A 19,505-nucleotide genomic window follows, 5' to 3' on the forward strand; every position below is an offset into this window, starting at 1 on the left:
TGTTTGTAGACACACACTTCGGGAAGGCAGTAATACATTGCAGTTCGAAATAAATAAAAAAAGGCAAGCGAGGCTCCAGTGGCTAAATGAAGAGGCCGGTACCTGCGCCTGTGTACAGTAGATCACTGCAGCCATCACCAATCTGTTGTCTGCAATGGTCGTTTAAACACCCACGAGGTACAAGTCGCACCGCACCAAACGAGTGCCAGTGATGGTAACTCCTAGCAAACGCAAGAGCATTTCAGCATTCGAAGCACGCCGTGAAAAGTAACAACAAGTGTGCAAAAACTAAGCCGATTTAATTTCATGCACATTGACTTTGTCTTTCGCGCTCGAATCGCTTGTGCAGTATGGCTGAACGCATTCTAGAATACGCAGATTTCATCGGATTTCACCTCATTATTTTCTTTAGCACATCACCACCATCAAGATTACGAAATAACTTCTGCTAGCTTTTCCCCTCTCTTTGCAGTCTATGTTCACTGTGGGACAGTTCCCGTCTCTTTTACCAGGTGTATGTTCCCATGTATCCGCTGACTTGTTTACATAGCAATAACCGCCCTCGCAACGATGCTGTAGCTCAGTCGGTGTGATTTCCTGAACTGGTGTTTCATAAACAACGTTCCTTTGATTGTACCGTAGTCGACGGTCCGCTACAGCGTTTGTTGGGTTCGGCGTGTGATCGGCATCAAGCGAGATTGAAATTTTCATTCTTCCGAAATAGGCATTGCTAAATTCTCACAACATACATTTTGCCTCAAGAAACTAAGTACTCCTATACGTCGCTAAAAGTCAGTTCCCTGTCTTCAAGGACGTTCGACGTATATTCAATGAATTTAAAAAAAAAAAGCATTCTCCTGCTTGCAGTTTTCAAACTTTCAGGATGCCAAATGGAAGAAGTGTGCATTGTAGCGTGCTTTCCCACTTGAACGGCAAGTTAGGAGCGGTTGATAACAGTCAGCACATTGATGGAGTAGCGAAGTCATCGGTCCGTGGTCGTCTTCCGTTCGAGGCGACAAGTCGCGGAAGTGATGGATCTGAAAACCTGCGGGCTCCGCGTCGCGGGGGTGGTGGGGTTCAGGGGGCGCGAGCGTCGACAGCGCGCGTGCGCTCTCGGGGGCCCAAAGCTCGGGGCCCCAATTGTTCGATGCGAGAACTTCGTTTTTTGCTTTTTTTCTCTTTCGCTCTTGGCCGCGCCGCAATCTCATTGGCTGCTTCCCGCGGAGTGCGTGGGGCTCGGGGCGCGATAAACACGGGCGAGAAATGAGAAATGCAGTTGCGCTGGGTGTTTCCTTGGCGTCAGTCCGTTGCTCGCGGCGAAAAGTGAAATCGCGCCCTCACCTCGTGGACTTGTCGGATATTCGGGGTGGGATTCTCGTCCAGACTACGTCCAGACTGTAGCGCGCTGCTCTGCGGGATCCCACCGCACGCTGTCTTCCTTGGGGAACTTTCGCTGCAAGCGCATAGAGGCCGCCAGCCACCTTTCGCAGGACGTTTCTCGCAGAGTGAGTGTAAGAAGGTGCTTTTCATTTTCGATCGACAGCCTGCTCTTTTTACGCGCTCGCTTCACAGCTTCCCAATGCTGTCAGCGTCACCATCAACGGCAGACAGCTTGCGCTTCTTCGGAAATGAGGAGAAGAAGCGCAAGTTCACTGTTTACTCGAATGTTTCATTAAGTGTGACATATGTCGCGATTGGATGTAAGGGGGCAAGGAACGGCCACGTGTCATTTTGATTGTTTCTTCGCTGGCTCGTTTAGAAGATTTAAAAAGAAGGCTGCTTTTCCGCAAGTCGACGTCCTCGCGTCCAGGATTCACAGATATCTACAGTACTCCAACCAGTGGTGCGTGACAATATGGTTGGCCAGTCACGCTATCTGTCAGGTTCTGTACATAAGAAAGCTGTTTGGAATTATCTCAGCGTGACACAGGACACTTTAATTTTATCAGGGAGGATTTTAAATATAATCTTTATTTTTCGATATGATCCCTATCAAGACTAGTGCGCACTTTATCCAAAGATGCAACTTAAGCATCTTGGATGCCATCGTTTTCGAGGATGTTAAATAAAACGCTAACGTCGCGGCAATGAAATCATGAATTTCTTCTGGAAAATTATTACCCACAAGAAATGATTTCAGCTTCAGTAAGAGGAAAACGTCGGGAAAAGACAGTAGGTACCATAGCAGAGGAATGACCGGGCGCGGCACCACTTGGAGCCGAAGCTTCTGCAATTTCGGCACCGTGATCGACGAAATGTCATGGTGCAACGCAACCTTCTTCGTGACCATTCCTGCAACTGTCCCAAGAGTTTTGCGGGTATGCTCCGGTTGCGTTCTAAGCTTTTGAGAGACAGTCCACCATCATTATCACAACAGAGAGCCACACACAGAGAAAGAGAGCGACCTTTGTTTTGTCTTCTATTGGTAATCGTCTACCCACGCGAAGACTGTCTGTGGCCACGAATTTCCTCAGAACATCGGCAGTCCTTCGTGTCCAATTATCTAAGCACTGCTTCGCAATCTTCGCGCCGACGTACTTCTGTTTCGGTGTCGGCAAACGCGGCATCCACCCTGCACAGATTTTTTCCCTGAGCCCGAGCTCTTGAGCGAAGAAGGTATGAACCCGTTCTGTCGAAATGTCCGTCATCGGAGTTATTTGACGCACCTTCTTCAATCACCGGCTTTGCGACTCCACGCTCCGGATTTTCTCGGTGGTTTTCCATTGAACAGCTCTTGACGGTCATGAACTGCGTGTGTCGTCTTCCAAACCCTTCCTGACTCGCTTGAAGAGAGCTGTCAGCTTTTTACGGTAAAAAGCGATCCGGGACATTCCTAAGGTGCTATCCATGTCGGATTTCATTTCCGCGGCTGTCATTCCTTTTCGCACCAAGTGCTTAATGACAGCCGGATGTTCGCTTTTCTCTGTATAGAGCCCAGCACACGTGGTTTGAGAGGCTTCTAGACGTAAACAAATGTTCACAAGGTTGTAAAATTTTGCGCCTGCTTTAGACGAAGCTAGGTGACATGAACTTGCGTATGGGACCAGTAAGTTTTAACCTCCCTCATGTAACGCGCAGTCCCTACGTTCAAACATGGTATGGAAACAAAGCACAATTCGCGCTTTGCTTATTAGCCGAAACACACCAGTACTTAGGTCCACGAAAAAGCAATGAAGAAAATGTAAAAAGAAAAGAAGAAGAAAATAATTTCACTTATTTTGTGAGGTATCATATCGCAAATGCCGTTCATTCGAAAATGTTTCATAAGAGGATAGAATGTCTGCTCTCCTTTCTTAGTGTGTTTTATCCATACTTGGAATCACTTTTCTCTACGCTGGGCTGTGATGATGATACCTTAAATGTGACTCACTATGCATAACAATATCCGGCAAATGTATATAGAACCCCCATCATATGTACATAGCCACAGTCATGCAATCATATGTACATAGTAGCTTGTGCATTTCTCATCGCAATTAATTCGAAATAGTGTAACAGAGTATTAGTTTAGATGTTAACTCTGATAGTCATTTTTATAAATTACTCTTTTTCGTGATACTCCGCACCATTGCTTTAAGGAATCGGTTCCCTTATAATAAATTGCTGAGGAGCCGACTGCGAGAATTTGTCTTTCTTACTTTGTCGTTTGCAGGCGTTATATAAATAGAAAATACTAAACATAAAGCATGGAACATAACGACGAGATAAGAAAATGAGGGACCATTATCCGCATGCATCAGTGGACACAAATTTCATTGACAGAATTAGGAAATAATATAAATACACCACTATATTGTGATATTCGTCAAGAGAAATATTCATTTAATTTACCAAGTGCAGCATTCCGGGACACCCCCTCTGAAACCCGGCTTGACCTGATAGCAGAGGACTACGCAAGGAAGCTAAGTTTACAGGGTGGTGCGTCAGTACGTAAAGAGGAACAGATTTGTGCAGGGAGAGGAGGACATATGTGAGGTGAACAATACCCTTCTCGCGCCCCGACCTGATAACAAAACCGATAACACGCCCGGAAACTTTCGCGTAAGATAAAGAATAAAACGTGATTTATAACTGAAAACGAGCATGAGACTTTCCAGATATCGGGACTGCCGGATGAAATTGGCAGATTGCCGCCTGTGATAGCCTTCTGGACGACAAATTGACTAAATGCGAGTTCCTAGGGTGCAACAAAGGCAACAGCTACGGTCCGCAGGCGATATACAGACTACGTAATAGGAAGTTTTAGCACACCGTTCGTAAGGTTATCGTGCCTATCGGAGCCAATCACAGTCGTGTGTGTCTCAGAATCTTGTCCACTGATTGGTTCCGGTAGATACGGTTCGACGCAAGCCACGTTATCAACGGTTTCCTAAAACTCTCTAATTACATGATGATACCGTCAATATCAAGTTGGTATCAAGAGTTACTACGAGCCAAAATAGAGGAAATTGACAATTTGGCGCCAGTGAGTGCCACTTGGGCGACGATTTGACAAACTGTCTGAAGTATATAGATTGGGCTTGTTGGTATAAATCCACCACCGACCAAAGAACAAGCACGGAACAACAACAGAGCGACTTGTGTGTGACCTTGTCTCCTGTTTGTTCTTTGGTCGCTTGAAAATGAACGATTTGACCAAGCGCTACTTCGCAGGCTGTAGCAAGGAAAACAGGTATGGGCCCCGGACTCATAGCTATTAAGCACGGATATACAGACAACGTAATTAAATGATTACATCTTCGATATCACGTTTATATCAATAGTTATTACGAAATGAAATGGAAGATGTGGACAATTTGGCGTCTGCGAGTGCTATCTTGGCAATGATTTGATCAAACGCGACTTCGTTGGATAGAAATTTTGGCGCAGGACAAAATACATTCAGAGTCGAAGGCGTGTATATTCCGAAATCCCTGCAGTGGCTAGGAATCAAACTCAAACTCAAACAGAAGGTCGCCGACACACGGGCGGTGAAGAAGTAGAGAACACTGAGTGAATTTTATTTTAGTGTAATTACAATCCTGTTTACCCATACTTGTGGGTATAGTCGCAGGTGAATAGGTCACAGGGCAATTTACAACAACACAAGAACAGACAATTACAACAGATGTTGCAGTTTCTAACTTAAAGCCCCATGTCAGATTTTGCCTTCCGGAGGTAGGAAAATTTGATTGGCTGAAGTGTGGGAAAGGAAAATCAGCGACAGAACCAAAAGAACATGAAAATGAGCTTTTTTGTGGCAGTCCATTTTGAAACGCGTTCGATGGTGTGTTATCGCATCCCTGAATGACAATGCACGTCTGCCGCCCCCCGCATGGAAAGGAAACATTTCCGTGACGTGATCCAGCGGGTGAAAGTATTTCTACTGAGGCGACATTCGTCCCTTACAGCTACAAATGTAGAGTGAATCGGATGCATCGTACGAAGCTTGTTGTCTTCAGTTTTTTTTTTTAAATTATTATTGCGTGTTAGCGCCACGAAGTAACTGTTGCTATGAGTGGCGTACAGACGTAGACACATGCCTGTTGTATTCAGTAGTATAGTTATGCGTGGAAAATGGAGCTCCGAAACTAAATTGCATAGCAATCAGCGAGTTTAGATAAGGTTCAAGCGAAACAACAATAACGCGGTTTGATTGTGCGACCTCTTCCTTCAATTCCAGCCTACAACAACTTGATCTCCTATGTTTATTGTAGATTTCCAATAACCATTTGTATGGATCCATGGTATGAAGACTGGCATCGGACTGAGTATAGGGTAGTAGAGACTGAAACAGGGAAGAATACCGCCGGTGGCGATTCGACACCCAACGTCAAAAATAAAGTTCTTCTTGAGTAGATGTGGAGATAACGATAAACAAGTGCCACGCGCCCTCGAGTACATTATTTATTTCTCGATGATGGTGAAGCAATGCTTAGATCAGGGTAACCAGGGGCCTCACACACGCGGGCCGCATGTGGATTGCTTGCAGTCAGCTATTCTGTGCCCCGAGGGCTCTTGACTACTAAATAGAATAAAGCTGACCCCCCCCCCCCCCCCCCAATAATGAGGAATTCGGAAAGAAACCAGGATTTCATGCCTTGTTTTTACTCTTGCTCGATGCAGTGCTGCTCCTGACGATGTTAGGAGGTACATACACATTCGAGCAGTTCTTATGACTCATGAACCTCAACAAGTAGTTATAGCGACCTGGTCTGAACGTGCATTTTGATAAACTACACTGTAAGTAATATGCTAATTAAGAAGTAATAGTGAAGACAAGTCCACAGAATGGCATCCTTTTAATTATTACACTAAGTTTATGGGCTTGCAGCATAGCAGCAGCCCCTCCGGATATCGTGCACGATAAACTATACGGAGCACATAGAGGCGCAGAGAAAAAAGGAAAAAAGAAATTGAGCAGTTATGTACGAGGGTCATTTGTGAAAATTTTTAGTCATTTCTCTTTCCCTTATTTTTTCTTTTTTACGTTGCAAATGTAAGCCAAATCCACAATACATTGTGTAATCCGACAATTTCAGTGCTCCTGAGCGTTGGGATAATCGTCCGTGAAGAACTATGTACGAAGAACTTGAAACGCCTTTCAAGTTTTCAGTGTCTCATTTGGAAAGGCAGCTCATTTGTTTCTGTTGGTGTGTCAAATTAAGCTTTTCACTGATGAATTGTATATGCGAATGCCTAATAACTATACGGCTCAGCTATTCCTTTCCTATATTTTTTACGCTAAGGCACTTTGCTATAATTGCGGTCATTTCCAGGAGTTTCATTACCCCCTAGGTGTACACTCCCCCTGAATTTTTCCAGCCCCCCCCCCCCCCTGAAATACCTGAGATTGCCTCGTGGCTACCAATGCATATACCCATAGATATGTATCCATAAACATATACCCCCTATGGTTCGCTTCCCAAGCAGCAAAATGCACTGAAAGTCGAGTGCAAAGGGGTGTGCGTGTAGGTGACAGGCCCTGAACAGATTCGTGAAACCACAACATCGATAAGACACATACCGTCCACCCCTATTGCACTCGACTTTCAGTACATTGTGCTGCTTGGGTTCACTCGAAATCACGCAGACATCTTATCACGTCGGGTCCCGCATCTTGTCTTCTATGCGCATTGATGATAGTGCCAGCCGAACAACAATGACAAAGAAAAATTGTCGTTGCACGTCGCTGCTGATACGAGTTGCGCAACGGACTAAAAGCTGATACCTGACGTTTGAATTCAGCATGAGAGAGCCGCGACGATATGTCAAGGAAAAAACTTGCAAGATACGAGGCACAAAAGTGAACTTGCACGGCAAATCGCCGGCAGTCCGAACACTTACACGGCAACAGACACCTACGAGCACTTTTGCTAAAGTCTGAGGAAAAGACATCATACATGACAACACATATCCTTTACGGATCATTTTGAATTTCACTGTTCATGGTAATCAAGAAATTTTTTTCGAAGTGCAGCACGCGTAGTGAAGTCCATGATTCGCTTACACGTCTACTTGCAAGAAATGACCCACAGTCTTCTTCTGAAACATTGCATCACTTGCCAACTTCTTTGCGAAAGGGGAAAAAAAAAAAAGCAACCTTTCTGCAACCCCGATTACGGCAGCGGCATCCAAGGAATACACCACAAAGAGTCACTGATGTATTCTGCATAGCGAGGCTATTATCAACGACTTATACTATAGGCCCTTGTACTGCGATTTTAACAGTGGTGACCGGAAAGTTTGGAAAAGGCGCCAGCAGAGCCCTTTAAAACGGGTGAAACACTTTGCATGATACCAAAGGCATATTCATGACGGCTTATGTTATGCCTTCCTACTGGGATTGCGCAAAAGGGGGCCGCCAAATTCGGATACGGCGGCAGCAAGGCCTTTTAAAACGGGCGACACTCCCTGTATCATGAAGCGAAAGAAAGAAAGTCATCAGTGGCTTGTGCAATGCTATTCTGCTGGGGTTATAACACAGGCGATCGCCAAATTCGGAAAACGTGGCAGCAGAGCCCTCTTAAATGAGCAAAACCCCTTGTGTCATGCTGCCAAAGACTTATCAACAACCTATACTATGCCATTCTACGGATATCATAACACAGGTGACTGCAAACATCGGGGAAGGATGCAGCATACCCCTTGCATCATGCTGGCTAAGACATGTCATCAATGGCCTGTGCTGTGCCCTTCTACTGGGTTTGTAACAGAGGCTACTGCAAAATACGGAAAATGCGGCAACAGAGCCCTTTAAAACGGTCGATACCCCTTGGATCATAGTTCCAAAGTCATATACGTATTCGAAACGGCTTATACCACTACCCTTCTACTGGAATTATAACGGACGCGATCGCAAATTCCATAAAAGGCTGCAGCAGAGCCCTTTAAAACGGGCAGAAACCCATTTAATCATGGAGGCAAAGACATATTACACACATACAAAGACGCGACGGCTTATGTCATCCCCCTCTCCTGTGATTGTATCGGAGACTACCGTAAAATTTGGAAAAGACGGCAGCAGGGCCCTTTACAATGACTCAAATGACTTGTATCATAGGGCGAAAAAGATACTATGAACGGCTTGTACTGGGATTGTAACAGAAGCTACCGCAACGTTCGGCAGCAGATCGAGCCCTTTAAAACGTGCGAAGCCTCTTTAATCGCAGTGCCAGGACGTACCTGTTTCCCCTGTACATGGAGAAGTCGCATCTGAGGAAACTGCTTCTAAAACGACACTCGCGAAGGCAAAAAAAAAAAAAGATAAGATCAAGTTTGGGGCTTAATATGATCTGATATAAAAATACTGTAATATCAAAACTCCGCATACGTGCATACGTGAAATCCAGATTTCGGATGCATACGTGAAATCCAAATTTCGGAGTTTGAGCCCTGTACCATTTTCCCCTTTTGCACCCTGAGAGGTCGCAAAATCGCCCCCAAAACGGCACTCCAAATGGCCAATTTCATCAAATTTGGGGCTTAATATCATTTGATATAACAATAATATTAAAGATGTCCTAAGCTGATTTTGTAATATGTATAGCTGAAAATAAAGATCACGGGGTTTGGACCCCTACCTTGTTCCCCTGTTGCACCCTGAGAGGTCGCGTTTGACAAAAAAGCCTCCAAAACGGCACTCGAAATGGCCAAATGACTAATTTCATCAACTTCGGGGCTTAATATAATTTGATATAACGATAATTTTAAAGATGTCCTGAGCTGATTTTGTAATATGTATATGTAAAAGTAACATCACGGAGTTTGAACCCCGTACCTTGTTCCCCTGTTGCACCCTGAGAGATCGCGTTTGACAAAATCGCTTCGAAAACGGCGCTCGAAATTGACAATTTTATCAAGCTGTACAGTTTAATATAACAGCGATATAAAATACAAAACGGTATCATTTGTATATTACTCACTCAACGCAAATAAGTTGTCCATTCTGTCAGCCCTTTGGAGTTCCGGAAAAAAATGACCGTCCGCCTTTCGAACTCCTTCAGACGGGCCGTACAGTCTCAGCGCATGCGTATTACGATAATACTGGGACTTAGTCCGTCGAGCGCCTAAGAGGGGAACCCTGTCTGAGTCGCAACTTTGAAGGTCCTGGGTGCATCAGGATTAACACTCACATATCTTGCCGTGGTTGGTAAGTGGCCTGGAGGACGTACTGACTAATAATAGGCGATGAAATTTCCAGAATTTGACTGTCTTTGTCGAAAAATCGTAGTCTAAACATGGGCCCTGCGCAAAAATCGACGGAATCCCAATAGGCGCAATGCATTACAATTCATTTGGCCAGGGTGCACTAGGTTTATACTCTGCTAGTGCCTTTCATGTCTTCAGGGGTTCTTTCTATGGCATTCTTCTGTACTAGGCGATGACATCTTAAAATTTTTATTCTGTTTTGCTGTTAATTGGCATAAACGCTGTCTCCCATTGAATTCACATCCTGTAAGGCCGCTTCCCGCATAGCGGCTGAGCATAGTGGCGGAGCGCGCCGGCGGGAAAGGGGGGGGGGGGGGGGTGACCGCGAATTTTGGTTTCGCAGAAATCATGACAGAAAATTGCAGTTGAATATCTCATAAAGCAGAGCGTACAAAAAAAACAACGAATTTCTGAAGTTGTTTAGGTTGCAGTAATAAGGCTTATTATGTCGATCGTGATTGTTGCGTGCTTCTACCGGTAAAAAAATGTATATATATATATATATTTCTCGAGGAAGATTTCAATTTCTCCTGATATGATTTGTCACAGTGCTTAAAGTCTCTGGATCTTTACTAGAATAGCAAGAGAGTGCAACCTGGCCTGGAGACGCAATAAGGAGAATATGAGCGTCTGTATATTTGCTACATAGTATGGTGAAGTGTCTTCGTTTCTGGGAACCAAATAATGGAGGCATAGTCAATAACGAATAAAAGTTAAATGTGGCGTTAGTTTATTGGAAGCTGAAGCTAGCCTAAGAGCATGCTGCAGAGAGTGTAATCGGCGGTACGCCTTTACTTCAGCAGTATAGGAGGTTGCTCTGTTCTTGTTTGGATCGATATACCGTCTGAAGTGTATGGGAACAGAAGCGGGCGGGGTATTCTCGTGTGTGACGACCATAAAAGAATTTTTTTTAAATTTTAATAATTGAAACTCATCTGCTAGCTACGCCACCACTCTGTAATTCTGTTCAGAATATAATTAATATACACTACCGACATTCTTTTAACATCGAAATTTAATTCTTTTGGTCAACGGCTGATGGAATTTGCCTATAAAATATGCAGTCATCAGTGAACTTCTTAACTTTAGACGAATTCTCTTGAGTAAAGTCATTCACGAATATTATGAAAAGAAGAGACATCAGGATAGATGCTTAGGGCACGCGCCTGGAGCTAACCGGGATTGGTGCGGATGTTTTCTTGTTAAAAACGACGAGCTGTGCTCTACTCCCTAGGTATGTCTGCGGCCGCGCATATCATTAGACATCGGGAAAAATCTTAAACAGCGTGTAACATTTAAAAAATTAATTTATTAATTACAACTTTGTTCTCATCTGCCAGGACAAGGTAGCACAGCCCTCTTTCGATCACGCTGGGAACTCCTGAAAGCAAGCATCACCGCCCTGCATATATTACTGGAAGCTCGCAGTTTTAATTTCCGGTAGAGCTAACTTGTTATGGGGAAATTTATGTGACATTATGAGCAAGCTTTGCAATTGTAGCGAAGTATACAGTTTACAACAACGTGTTCCTCCGTGGTTTGCATGCATTGACGCTTGTGCTGTTTTTATCTGTCGTAGGTACTTTGTCGTGATAATGCTCTGTGACATGCGCGCATTTTATAACGTCGAGGTAGCTACTTGTTATGCGTAATGTACTGTTCCCATTTCTAACCGAAAATGCCCACTCAGAAACGCAACCCCACTTCCAAACGTTCGTCCACCCCGCGACAGTTCTTTAGGCGCCGTCGTATACCCCTGCCACACCAGCACGAAACATAACATTAAGTGATTAGTGAGCTAAGTTGTAATGTCAATCGTGCAGTGCCACACGGACAGTTTTAATGACACTTGCGTTAATGCCATTTTCTGTTTACTGAGTTCGCCACAACTCATTCGCCCATGAAATGTCTATATATATACTCTCGCTCCCATTGTTAGCGTGGAGAAACAATTTTAGTCTGCATAAAACGACTTTCTACTGTACAACACAATGCGATTTGATAAATTTGAGCTTTCTCAAGCAACTTTTGACGTAAGAAGTCCCAGGATGTTAGAAATTTTCATCGACAACGGCAAAAGAAGTTCAGGTGCCGCCATATTGCTTCTTTTGGACTCGGCACCGGTTTACAAATACGTTAACTGCGCATGTTATTCAAATTCGTACATTAGAACTGCTCTCCACATGAAGACCCACTTGATAACATTATATTTCCGAATATTACAGGCATTTTCAACATGGTTAAATAGGTTTAATTTTTTAAAAGTAGCATAACCTATATTTTATTTTATTTAGGGTGTGGGACGTATCGACATCATAGCGTCTAATGTCATAAAAAAAAAGGGGGGGGGGCTGCCAGATATGTTGCAAGTTACACCACATCAACGACAGCGACAAAGATGTTTATTCGAGCTCCTCTGTCGCTACGCGCAGGGTTCGCTCTGTTGAATGCGGTCCAGAGCAAGACCTTCTTGGTCAGCACCAGGGTGTTGTGCTTGATATACTTCAGGATGTTGGCCGGCAGCAGGGTGCTAAAGGACCGTAAGGGCGTGTCTTATGGTCACTGTAGTATGCGGATGGTCGTTCATTGGTGGAAGTTTCAGCCAGGAACGCATACATATTGTTAATGGGCACGTTAGGGGAAATGTATAGCTCCCATCGCCTTGAGTGATGTCATCGCCTGTGAGTGATGTCATCATCCCTTTCTGGAAACACGTGTGCCAGCGCACACGCGGGAGTCCTACCGCATCACACACTTCCAATGTCAGGGCCCCAGGGGTCTCTCTGGAGACTCATGCCTCCGGCGCGCCCGTTGTTCCTTCCACGGTGCAGATGGCTTCTTATTGAGAGCAGGGATCGGAACCGAAACTGAACCCGAACCGAAAACCGGAAAAAACCGTTATTTTCTGACGAACCCGAACCGAACCGAACCCGAACGATTTTTTTGCTTGTCCTGAGCCGAACCGGAACTGAACCGAAAAAATTGATACGGTTACCGGTTCGGGAATCGGTTCGGAGGTGAATTAATTTTACTACTGACCGACCTTTTTTTTGCTCACCTGAACGGTTATCTCACACCTTTCTCTTACAATCGTGTACGGTGAGCGTAAGCTTGCTTGCATGTAGCAAAATTACTGCCCGTGGACCGGTTAAACCGAGGCCGAAAAAAGTAACTGTTCCAATCCCTATAAATGCCCCGACGGCTGACAGCTTTTTTTTTTTCTGTGTATGTGCGGGGGTGGGGGGGTTCTCCCTGAGCCGAACCCGAACCGAACCGATATACCTGAACCGGTTCAAGCTGATAATTTCGGTTCAGCGGAGCTAAACCCGAACCGAACCAATATGCGTGAACCCGAACCCGAACCGAACCGAAAAAAATACCGGTTCCGATCCCTGATTGAGAGATGCTACTGATTTGTATGCAACTTCGTGACACTGACAAATTTTGATAAGTATGAGTATCGATAAGATGAGTATATATATAAAAATTGAGTATCAGTCTTGCTGTTCAGTTATAAACAGCACCTCGTCAGCAGCAACAACACGTATGGGAGGTGCCCGACCGAGAATGTATTCCAAAGACTTTGTCAATGAGACCAAGCTACAACGTATAACATAATATAACGTATCTTGATATTCAGTTTATAACAACAACATCGACTGGTAAACAGCTACAAATAAATACGTACAAAATTATAATAAATATATACTAATTACGAAGCTCACACACTCAAGCTTAAGTATAAGAGTCGCTACGTTCGATTACCTTTTCCTTCTTTGCCTGGCTCGATAGTTGTTAAACCTGCTACATCTGGGGAAAATTAGTTACACTTACCTTCTGTGCATCCTTCGAAGAGGAATCGACGTACACTTAGTAGTGAAAGAAAAAAAAGACAGGAATGGGTGACTATACAGATAAGGAAAATATGCTGGAAATTTTATAATAGCATTTGAGGTATGCGAAAAACATAAAAGTGTGCCCGATATTCGAAAGCGGTGGGGCTGCACTCGGTGCATAAAGGAAGAAAGAAACCCACAGCCCTTTAGCTGAGCAAATATTAACTGACATTAAACGCGTCCTTTTTTTCTCTCTCTCTCTCTTCCCGTTTCCTTTTTGTGCACTATGCTTTGAAAATGAGTATAACGCAATTTATATAAAATTGCTCCTCTCTTGAACCTGTACCAGAAAGTATAAGTATAGAAACACCATAGTGAGAACCATAGCAGTGATACCGAAGACTAGATCATCGATGAGTGGCTGCTTGAGAATACATGGTATGCCCTCTAAGAGGCGGATCCAGGCGGATGAGGGTGTGTTCAGATAAAGTACCTACACCCACATACGAGCACGTAACACACCATTGACGATGTATTGATGCGATCAAAACCAACAAAAAATAATGGTGACCAAACTGTGCGGAACAAAATAATAGTCACGCAAACTTTGCTCGTCGTGCATTTCGAAAGGGCTATACCGATTGACAGGAGTTGTCTTGCCTTGTCTCGGGTATCGTCCTCTTCGCGGCTGTACCGATGTCAACATGGCGATCTCCGGAGTGTTGTGTGCAGATACCGCTAGGGGCGCTAACCGAAACAGCAGAAATGTGAATCCATGTGCGACTTCATTCCGGTTTTGCGGCTCATGTGGCTCAACTAGAGTTAACTGAATGCAAGTGTGAAGAGACCATCATGCCCTATTCGAAATGCACTAAATTGATTCCAAGCAGAATTTGATATCTTTGTTTAATGAAAAAGAAATTAAATAATAGTTCACTTTCAGGGAAACGTACTCATATATTTCTTCCTTATTTAACGTTGTTCATCGACTACAGGAAATACATACTCTCGAGTTTGAATTCTGTCCATAAAACTAAGGAACAATCAAAAACAAAACCATGTTACTTTTAAACTTGTAATGTAACAGTTCCTGCTTGATCACTCCAGAGCAACGTAAACAAACAAACAAGAAAACACAACAGAAATTTTTAAATTAATGCCCATTTTTGTTTTAAAAAATCGAACATTCTCACCCGCTCAGGGTCTAGCCTACTGCGTTTTTTATCGGCTATGACACCCGATGTGCTGAAGAGTCTTTCTGACATTACTGTCGATGGGGCTGTGATCAGGAACTTTTTCGACAGTTTCCTCATCGGGGCACTTTGGTTGTCCTTCCAGTATTTGAAGATGTCCGCAGAGGGCGGAAGCAGCGGTTCTGACAAGTAGGCATTGATTTCGTCAATTTTAAAAAGAAACAAAATAAACGTGGTTGGTGGATTCGAAAGATTCGATTCGCCGTTTTGGGCACTGGGATTCGGATTCGGATTCCCGAATCTCGAACCCCTGCCTAAGATTCGATGATTCGGTTGGCCCATCCCTAGGCAATATCAGTCCACTGGCTGGCCACTGTGGTAACGTACAGGTAATGGCAGTTAACGTCCCCTAGGCACAAAAAACCTGCTTAATCTCTCCTCTCACTCCTTCGCCCTGTGGGTGGTGGTGGGCGGCCTCACAGAGGTCGTGACGTCGTCTGCTTCGGCAAATCGCCGAAGACTTATTTCCAACAGAGGCGGAGGCTTTCTGTGACTTCTAGTGGCTGACCATGCGGCTGGTGGCGGCTAGTCTCCATAGCTACGGCAGGACTCATACCAACTGCGTCGCCTTGTTTAAGTGATGACACTTTCTTTATCTAGGCGGCGTTGTGGTTGTACACCTCATTCACCACGAAACACCACAGCCAATCTCAGGGCAAGGTATTCAGCCATTTCCTCCAACAAAGAGATGAACTGGGCTAATTGGCTTGACATGATTGACGCTGCATGCATGGCGCTTGCCTCGTGTCGCCCACACTTAGGCTCATGCGCTACTCTGTCAAGCTGTTTCTTCCTGCTCTCTTCTGCGATGGTGGTGTTCATAGATGTAAGCTGCCAACGAGGAGGACGAGAGGGTGGGGTCACGAGGAAGAAAGAAGAAAACACAGTTTTGGACTATTGGGTTCCTTCGAGAAGGAACGTTACAATAGATTAGCCTTTATCTTACCCCATTCGAACAACAACCTGTCCAAGAACCACGACGGGGGGGGGGGGGCAGTATGCACGCGCAGGTTCACGAGGATGCCAACACTCAGGTAATAAAGTCAGCAGAACACAAGGCGAAGTGATCACGTCCCTTGCAAATACCATGAGGCAGTGCCGTCCAAACACATGTGTGGAGCTGTGGGCACACTACTTATTATGGTACTTGTTTGGGGTACCAGCCCAATATATTGGAAATTATCGAAGCTTCAAGCCTTTGTGTATCTCTCAGAACGCGCCTCTCTATGCAATAAGATGCCCCCCATCTTATTCCCGTATACGCTGTGCAAGTGCGTCTCTGCGCATGAGAGGAGGTAGTGAGGGGGAAGAGGGAGGGCGCCGCCTTAGCCAATGGGGCTTCCCGAGTGGAGTAACCGGGAGAGGAGATATGCGCAGAACGCTCGGTTACTTGCAGAGCGTATTAAACTTTGATTTGTATTCAGAATAAATTTAATAAATTCGGATGCACCAAAGTACATCGTTCACTAAATTCTGTCACTAATTTTGAGCATACCGGTCATGACGCCAAACTTACCGAAATGTCGCTAATTTTAGATTTTAAAGTTCGTTTCAGACAATTTCGAATCAGGAACTATGAACCATGGTCCGGCTAAGTAACTGGACGCCATTGACAACCTAGGCGCATGACTTTGTTAGTACATTCATTTCAGTACGCGCATCAGCATCGTAAGAGATAGCCATGGACCACAGTATCAGCGCCTCATAAGGAAAAGGAAATATAGTTTGGTTTGAATGGGAATGGTAACAGTAGTAAAAAATAATAAAACAACAATAATGAAACGGAGGAATTGCAGGAACTCAGTTGAACAGTATCAGCAGGAAGCCGTTCAACCTGGCTGCAATTATAGATCCCTTTCAGAACACTCTGCAACACCGTCGGGGTCTTCAAATATTTATGGGGTTCCTGACGACCAACGATTTGCTCCAGATGCTTTAGACCCACATAATGTGTTTCGTTATTTTGCCATTTCTATACTTACGATGCGGTGTTTTCACACTACAAACGTTGTTCCTTTCAGTGCTTCTTCTACACTCTTAGAAATGAGGTGGTGGTGGTGACGAAAACATAATCTTAAATGATATCGTTACCTGCCCTGATTTGTTGAAATCGGGAGGCGTACGCCTTTTTTGTGACAATTATGAACAGCATAAGTGTCACAAAAAAAGGCGTGCGCCTCCCGTTTTCAACAAATCAGGGCAGATAACGATATCATTCCAGATGACGGTTGGCTAGGAGCGTGCTATGCGGCGAAGTTCATTTTTTAAGAGTGTACTCAACACATCTCCACTTCATTCTCATATCACTCACCTAGAGTCTCACATGCAATGGAATAAGGTACCGCAGCGCAGCTGTAAAACGCACCATGCCATCGTCATCACATAGTGTTTGTTCTTGTGAAACATAAAGGCACAACTAGAGTACCCATACTTCCCTTAAATAATGACAGCTGGCATTCCTTCTATATTTCATTTGCATCAGGCACTACTACATGGAGATTGACACGGACCGCTATTTTTCGGCCCGGACATTTTGAAATGAGACCGGGCCCGGTTCGAATCTGTCAGAGAATGACCAGGCCCGCCCGCCCGCTAGGATCTGCAGAAACAATCACTCCGGACTATCCAGGGGCACCGTCCAAGTATACACAGACAAAAACACAACGACCTTTATTGGCTGTTTAAAGATTATTGGGCAAGAAAAGGATCATCAGGGAAAAAATGCATGGAATAATCTAGGCCCGTCCCGGCCCAGGCCCGGCGCTGAACAGGCATGGAAGGCCCGAACCCGGACCTGGTCGGCGGGCCTCGGCCTGGCCCGGCTCGTGTCAGTCTCCGCTACTACATTAAAAAATTCACCTGCGTCTGAACGTGGAACAAGTCATGCGGCGACTATGCTCGCTGAGGTTTTCCCTGGGTTTACCGAAGACTTTCCAGATGAATGTCGGTACAGTTCCCCCTGAAGTCGGCCCAGGACGCATACTAACCTCCCTGTCCTCCACTCCTTCCTGCTGTCCTCTCTCCATCTGCCCACGTCTGCACGCCGCTTATATAGCCACAGTTGCTTCGCGGCGCTAAATGGAATAAAAAAGTAATAATAATAATAAGAGTTCTGATGAGCAAGGTCTCTCATATATATATACCTTTCTTTAAACTAGGAAATCAAATAACTGTACACCCATACTCAAACCCTCGTATCTTACCGCAGATACATACACACGTCGCTGAACTCAACGACGGAACGTCGTCCATGTCCGGAGCACATCACCCTGAATGCGTCGAGGTGGTTTGTAGCCTTTTCCTCCTGATATGAACGGTATTAATCCAGACTCCGATAAGTTGTGGAATGCGCGAAGTTTCCCGCGGTAGAGGCCCACCGCTGTCTGTGCGTGCATGTTACAGAGAAAGGCGGGTATGCGTGATAGAGGAGGCTCGCATTCCAACTCGCCTTGGAATGTTCCGTCCTGCAATGCAGTGGGATGGTATTCTCAGAGGGGCATTCCAAGTTGATACAAAGATAAATTGGTGCACAACAGAAAGTAGGCATATTCGCCATGTTGCGCCCACACAGTGGTGTATCGGGAATGAGTAATGGTGATGCGCGCAAGGAAAACAAGATTCACATGTGGCAGATCAGCGCTTTCTCGTCGGCCGTGGAGGAAAGGAATGCGCCGTTCGGTGATGTGGTTTGCCGTGCTTCAACTCCGTAAGTGCTAGGATAAAAATAAAGAATACGCTGTATGTACTTTCAGTAATATGTACGTACGCGTGAGTCGCTCATGATCAGAGTCGTCTCGCGACGTAAAGCCCCGGATTATCGATTATTACGTACGCGTGAGACGCGGCTTAAATACCGGTGATTTCTGTATTTGATGAGGTGAGCTTGGCTAGATCGGTGGTGGCGGTGGTGATGGTGCTGCTTGCCGTGGCTTGGGTAGATAAATTCGTACCTGCATGGCAGATGTTGCAGTCGCAGCAAAGTAATGTGAGCCGACCCGCGCACACGCATTACGACACGAGTACCGCAGCAAGTTTGAGAGGAAGCGATCGCGCTACGGCTCATTACCGGCGAAAGGTTAGCGATGCTTGAAGCGATAGACCGAACAAAAATGGCTGCTTGTTCTATAGGTTCTCATGATGCTAAAAATTACCATGCAAAGTACAGGGTGTATGCTATAAAAGGTCAGTCACATTTTCGTGCAAGAAGTGATACCTCTTTGATGCTATACCTCTATCACGAAAAGACTTCCTCTGCCTCAAAGTGAATAATTTATGCTAGAGGAACCTACGGAACGATTGTGGTTACCTAGCACTGTGTAACAAAATAAATATGACCATGCAAACTTTCACCTCCATCCATCGGTATTGCGCATAGGAAACACATGAAGACGAAAGTTTCCGTGGCCGTGTTTATTTTATTACGCAGTGAATGGTAACCACAATTTTTTCGTAGGTTTCTCTGGCATAAGTGATTCACTGTATGGCAGCACAAGTCCGTCTCTCAAATAGATATAGTGTCACGCGCGAAAATGTCACTGACCTTTTATAGCATACACCCTGTATTACAAATAAAAGGTTACTCCTTGTAACTGAACTTTGTTGCGAGCAATCTCTTTGACGTGGCATCACCATTAGCAGCTCCGTTTATTTTTTTATTTTTTTTTCATTTTGTGAAGCATGACAACTACAAGTTCGAAACGAACGCTGTTAATTAAGTTCTAGTAAT

At 44.8% G+C, this 19,505-nt stretch overlaps 1 protein-coding gene and 1 long non-coding RNA gene across 3 annotated transcripts in view; one reads left to right on the forward strand and one right to left on the reverse strand.

Moving 5' to 3' along the window:
- Positions 1-1,236: 1,236 nt before the first annotated feature.
- The window catches only part of LOC135377682 (uncharacterized), a 160,308-nt gene continuing 142,039 nt past the window's right edge, over positions 1,237-19,505 (forward strand). The window contains exons 1-2 of one of the 2 annotated variants that reach the window (XM_064610276.1): positions 1,237-1,505; positions 17,988-18,065. In XM_064610276.1, the coding sequence (XP_064466346.1) occupies positions 18,030-18,065 (36 nt within the window). In that variant the 5' untranslated portion in view covers positions 1,237-1,505; positions 17,988-18,029. The remainder of the gene's footprint in view (positions 1,506-17,987; positions 18,066-19,505) is intronic. The other variant, XM_064610277.1, reaches the window with a different exon arrangement.
- The window catches only part of LOC135377683 (uncharacterized), a 30,336-nt gene continuing 28,637 nt past the window's right edge, over positions 17,807-19,505 (reverse strand). Inside the window, exons 2-3 of the long non-coding RNA XR_010418178.1 lie at positions 17,983-18,243; positions 17,807-17,853 (exon numbers count right to left, since the gene is read on the reverse strand). This is a non-coding gene — a long non-coding RNA (uncharacterized LOC135377683). The remainder of the gene's footprint in view (positions 17,854-17,982; positions 18,244-19,505) is intronic.

Source organism: Ornithodoros turicata, chromosome 1 (assembly GCF_037126465.1).
Source record: "Ornithodoros turicata isolate Travis chromosome 1, ASM3712646v1, whole genome shotgun sequence".
NCBI classification, from domain to species: Eukaryota; Metazoa; Arthropoda; class Arachnida; order Ixodida; family Argasidae; genus Ornithodoros; species Ornithodoros turicata.